General features: G+C 29.5%; 1 protein-coding gene across 1 annotated transcript; it reads right to left on the bottom strand.

Moving 5' to 3' along the window:
- Positions 1 to 367: 367 nt before the first annotated feature.
- LOC123702807 (cecropin-like) lies at positions 368 to 6,016 on the bottom strand. Its single transcript, XM_045650608.1, has 2 exons — positions 5,855 to 6,016; positions 368 to 958 (listed from the first exon to the last, which is right to left on the bottom strand). Exons 1-2 carry the CDS (start codon positions 5,948 to 5,950, stop codon positions 863 to 865), a joined length of 192 nt encoding a protein of 63 aa, XP_045506564.1. The 5' UTR covers positions 5,951 to 6,016; the 3' UTR covers positions 368 to 862.
- Positions 6,017 to 6,519: the final 503 nt, after the last annotated feature.

Here is a 6,519-nt window from a genome sequence, read left to right as displayed (position 1 = left end):
AATATATACTATGAAATTTATGAAATTAATGGAATTAATTATCATTATACTTAATCATCATCATCAGCCCATATGGTATAATATAAGCATTGTTAAGAAATGTATAGTAGAGCAGATATTATAAAGAAAACATATTGTATTTGATTTAAGATTTTTATTATATAAAAAATTAAAAATATGTATGTACAAAATAATACTTTAGTATGATATATTGTCATTTCATGGTTATGATGTATATCATAACCATGAAATAAATTATTAAGAGTATTTTGGCAGTAAGGATACGAAATCCACAAGAGACGGGTTCTACAAAGGAATTCTTAAATGCTAACAGAATATTATAGTGTTTACTATCATAACACATGTATAAGAAGTAGTATTTAATCCTTAGATTATCAACATTATTACCCAATAAGGTTCTTGTCAAAATTTACAAGGTTAGGAAATCTCTTTGATTTCCAAAATTGAACTAAGCTGATGGTTTAAAATCTTTAGGACTTATTTCACTTATCTATAGTAATATTATAAAGCTGAAGAGTTTGTTTGTTTGTTTGAACGCGCTAATCTCGTAACTACTGGTCCGATTTGAAAAATTCTTTCGGTGTTAGATAGCCCGTTTATCGAGGAAGGCTATAGAGTATAGGCTATATATCATCACGCTAAGACCAACAGGAGCAATGCGAGTGAAACCGCGGGGAACAGCAAGTTCCTGATAAAGTCTCTGATATAAAATACATAGTGTATCAGAAAAATTATCAGCTACTCGTGAAATCGGTCCCTAATACTTCTGACAATTTCTTTTAAAGTCCAATAGTGTAGATTGTGAATCCGTCTATGTAATTGTAGTTATAATTTATATCTTCTATTTTCCCTTGTAAATGGATGTCGCCTGGCCAACCACGGCTACCGCTGGTCCAGCCTTGATGATTCCATCTCGTATGTTCTGTCCCATGTGTTCCTGAAAAATATTATTAATAATGATTAATTTTACATACTTTTTTATGAATAGATAATAACAAATAAATATGGAGCTATAGGGTTTTGAATGGTTCGATTATATTTTAAATAAAGAGATTATAATTAAAAAAAAATAGACAAATAAATACATTGTATAACTATACATTCTCTGGAGTACGAATATTGTAATTATTTCAAATCTATATTAATTTATAATATAATATGTACTACACGAGGTACCTATCTGAAGATATATTCTATCAATTTATAACATGGATACATTCCTATTCGGATAAATATTTACTTATATAGGAAATAATTATTGCTCTTGTATTTCTAGACCCATAATATTTATGGTAGACACAAGTAAAAATTTACTTTAACAATTAAAGCATAACATACAAATAATTATAAACATCAAAAATATAAAAAAATAATTACAATTTTCTTAAATATCTTCCACTTGGGAGCCGCCGACACCGCGCTGAGAGCCAACACCAACGCAAACACGATAGAGAATATCTTTGCGAAATTCATTTCTATATAGTTTTTTAGTTATTTGTATAATATTATATTAATCTTGCTTCACTCACAACTTGTAGTGATCTGAAGAAACATTCAAACACACCGCTTTTATATTACAAGTAAATACATAGTTAGTCATGTGGCTGGAACATAGGTGTTATCAAAAATGAACTTTATACCATTGTGCTACGGTTGAAGTTAGCTAGTTGTTTTAACTGCATCTCGTCTTGGGTCAGAAGGGAACTCCCGACGCTCTTGATAAAGTGATTCCTCTTGCGTGTGATATAATTAATGTTATTGATATAAACATAGTTTATAATAATATGAGGCGTCAAAATATTTTAGTCCCGAATTGTGAGGGGAAGTACCTACTAGTAATTTAATTTTTAAAAAGAAAATACGAAGCGTTGAATATAATATTTTCATTTTAAAGTCGTAAAATATTATATTTTTATTATGGCTCTATTATGACACCGTTGCTATGGTTCCAAATTTACGAAAAAAAATCAATTTAAATAATTATTATTGCTGAATAATACAATTACCTATGTATCTAGTTAAAAACTAATTTGTTTTTGGGGGAAAATACCTCAAATGTTTAATTTAATACTTCAAGGATACGTTTTTAAAATCCCGTATAAAAAATTAAATACCTAGGTACCTCAATTATAAAAATTCCAAATTTACATTGTATATCTAACTAATTCACAAAATATAAAAATTGCAGTCGTTTGTTTCCTATCACTATATAAATTTAGCAATCTTTATGTTAATACTAATAATAGTGTAAAGCTGAAGAGTGTATTTGTTTGAACGCGCTTATCTCAGGAACTAATCCGATTTGAAAAATTATTTCGGTGTTAGATAGGTAGCCCATGGATGGAGCTATGCGGGTAAATCGCGGGGCTCATCTTTTATTTATTTATTTATGTATTTATTATATTTTAATCGTTTTAATAGATTTCCAATGGTAAGTAAGTACGGCACTTACATTATAGAGTGAAATTGCCAATACTATTATCACAGGCGTTGTAAAATATGCGCATTTAAAGGAAGCTTGAATAATAATCAAATTATAGAATATTCTTCGTCGTTCAATATATAATTTGATATTTCCTTACGAATATAGCTTTAAAGCAATCTTATGAAGATTATAAGTAATCAGGAGAAGCGTGTATGGCCAATATAATATAATAATTAATTGGTATGTTATCAAGAAGTAGGTACATATTATCTAGGTAATATTTGTATGTATAACATTGCTATGTTAAAAACATGCTCACCCTTGCTATGTTTTTAGGGTTCCGTAGTCGGCCAAGGAACCCTTATAAGATCGTTCAGTCCGTCCTAGTCTGTCACAGCACATTATCTTCTACGTTTATGGATTGATTTGCATGAAACTTGGTTCAAGGATACTTTGGATATGAATCTCAATTTTAAAAATACAAAAAATGAAAATTACCCTTTTTGTTTCATGTTTAAAAATATAGTCATATCAATTATTCTGCGCATATTAGTTACTTAAAAATTATATTATGTAGAGCCACAGTCGCATGTGTAATTTTAATAATACATAATTTTTCATCGACATTTTACTGTGTTTTCTGATATAATTAAACACATTTAAATGGTAAAATGAATTGTTTCACAAAAACTAAGTAAATTGGTTATCATAACATAATATAATTATATATAACACATCTTCATAAAAAAATCGCTCTCTTTTTTGCTATACCTTCGTTATTAATTTTCAATTTCAAATTTACACTTATTTATTACCTATTTGAAAATTCATTTCATATAATTTTACATGATATTAAGCTACGAACTATTCATTAAAAACGCCAAGTATTTCATTATTACTCCTAGAAGGTTGACTTAATTGACATTCATAACGAAATTAAACTGTACTCTTGTTGCTATTCGGGATTTCATTCGTCGTGAAGCGAGATGAATTTTCCCATATTACAAATTATTGTTAGTAATGTTACGGTGTCGAGAACTAAATATTTATCATAATTATACCTACTATACCATATACCAACAGGGTGTAATCGTTAGGTGTGCACAGGCGATTATTCCGTAACTACGTATTGCAGATATCAAAATACTTTAAACAGATATCGAAAGCCCTTTACCTAATGAGTAAAATAACAAAAACTTTTTAAAAATAAAACGGGAAATATCCAAGTCCTATGTATATACTTTGTAGAAAACGGTGGTAAAATAGTAGGTTAACTAAATAAAAAAAAAATAAAAGAGTAGTTACGAAATAATCGCCTGTGCACTACCATAGTACCATATACGATACATAATATACGATATTATGTATGTGTGCGTGAATGTATGTGTGTCAAATGTACGGGAATGTGTGTGTAGAGTGTAATTCCGAGAAAAAATACAATAAAAAATTGATTTCGTGTATTTTTTCTCGGGAATTTGTGCACTATTTTAAAATTATCCGATTGCACTATATTCTCTATTAAAATTACTAGTATGCTAGTTTGCTATATCTCATAATCCGCGCGGCTCCAACCGCACAATTTCCATAAAAAACGACATACTTTAAAAAGGAGTAACTACTTACAAAGTTTTTACTTCAGGTACTACACAGTAGGTATATACCTACCTACCTACCTAGGTAGGTACTAGGGAGGTATATAGTACCTGCTGGCTTTTGTGTTAGTACAGAGCATATCATTTGATGTCATTGTAATGATTATAAACGAAATGAGGTTATAAAATGCATCCATAAATTCAGTTTATCGTCCTATTAATATTCGACACTGACTCGCTTGGAATACATGGTAATAAATTCCCATAAAATAAGAAAATACATAGGAGTTAATCACGATAATATTTTTTTTCAGGTATAAAAGTCATTACACATAATGTTGAATCAATTAAATTTGTTTATATTTTTACTGTATAGTGCACAAACAGATTTTTACAATTAATTACCTACTTAATATATATATGTACAATCCAATGTTGTTGGTAAAATATGATTAATTATATACTACAAGATTATAGTACTATTATTTGCGCTCATATTCGTCATATAAATTATATCTTATTTATAACAAAATTCATACCCTTTACGTTTTCAATAAAACAAAGGTTTGAGGCGGGATAAGAGCTAGCGCGCAAGAGCAACTTTTGTCTCCGCAACTATTTTGTCTCTCCCACCAACTCTATGGGAAGTTGCGTCGCTACGTGCGCGCACTTTCTTACTATTCCATAGAGTTGATGGGAGAGACAAAATAGTTGCGGAGACAAAAGTTGCTCTTGCGCGCTAGATCTTATACAACATCTACAGATTAGTTTACTTGAAGATCCTTTGTTACTGTTTTGAGCTTCTGGTAGTAAAGTCATTATTTATTCAACAATTAATATTTTCAGATATTATAAACGATTGAAAAATATTTTACGTAATAATGTCTAATTTTTCTAAAATTAAGTGTCTGCAATAATATTAAATTTTGTAATAATAATATATTGACCATTATTGACTTGGAGTTAGAACGAGAATGTTCTGAATTTAACATAATTATTAACAATCAGATGATAAAATAAAATTCATAAAAATAAGTTTTAAGATTTATTTACAAAATAATACTTACTATGTAGTCATATTCTAATTAACAAATAAATAATATCGAGTATTTAGGCAGTAATACAATATCTCAATTACATTAACAATGTTTATAAAATGTTTCATAATGTATCACAATAACATACACAATATAAAGACAGGAATATATCGATTATTTAGGAACAAAAATATAAAATTCGAAGAGTTAATGTTACTAATATCGTTTCGTAGATTGTTCTTCCCATATTTATTTTTAGCAGTAGATAATAAGATGAAGAAAATGTACTATAAACGCAGTTAAGTAATTGACTCATTATTTTGGAGGTAGTTCACTATTTTCCTTTATAAATTGTTGAAGCCTGGCCCACTACCTCTACCGCTGGTCCAGCCTTGATGATTCCATCTCGAATGTTCTGGCCCATGTGTTCCTGGAAAGAGAATATTTAATATATAACAATGCAACAATTAAAGTATAGTTTTAATGTCACACCTAAATTACATAGAAATTAATTTAAGAATTGAAATACACATGTTATAATAATTATTAGCTTGATAAACCAAGTGTTACATAAAATGCACTAGTTACCATGACTAAATTAGTGAAAGATATTATTATTAATTGTGGTAGCTACGAAGTACGAACTAGCTAAGACCAAGAAAATCACTGCAATTTTTCCGATCTCTATAATATTATTCATAAAGCTATCGAGTCCACGTTCTGTTGTTCCTAGATAAAGTATTTAGTATCTAGAAGCCACAAAAACAAAAAATACTTACAATTTTCTTAAATATCTTCCACTTGGGAGCAGCCGTCACCGCGCTGAGAGCGAGCACGAGCGCGAACACGAAAGCGAATATCTTAGCGAAATTCATTTCTATCCAATTCGTCTTGCTGCTTCACGCACAAATTGTGTTCTGAAGAATCATTGGACCACAACGCGTTTATATTCTACGTAAATGACAAACTTTGTTATGCAGTTACAAAAAAATAGACTTGAAAGTTGAACTCTATGCCGTGGTGTTAAGGTTGAAGTTGAATGTAAAAGTTGAATGGTCTGATTACTTTGTTTGGTCTGGTCGGGAACTCCCGAAGCTCTTGATAAAGTGAATCCCGTACAATTAATGATCGATACTTTAATTAATTTACGTCACTGATAGCGCGTATACTGTAATTCTGTTTGAACTTTCTTTGTTTCTTTGTGGGTGGTTTTTTATCGTTTTAGTGTTTGAAGTTTATAAGGAAGATTTAGAATTCTTTAGTTTTATGCTTTAATTGATTAAATAAACTAGAAAGCTTAGAAGGAAAGAAAGATTAAATTTTTTATTACCTATGTTTTGTTTATTAAGTTAATTATTTTTTATTATTAAGCCATGGCTGTCCCACTGCTGGGCAAAGTTCTCTCTTTCCTCCGTCCACGTCTTCCTATTGTGATCAATTTTAG

This window comes from Colias croceus, chromosome 24 (assembly GCF_905220415.1).
Source record: "Colias croceus chromosome 24, ilColCroc2.1".
NCBI lineage: Eukaryota > Metazoa > Arthropoda > Insecta > Lepidoptera > Pieridae > Colias > Colias croceus.
This window is presented reverse-complemented; position numbering and strand designations above follow the sequence as displayed.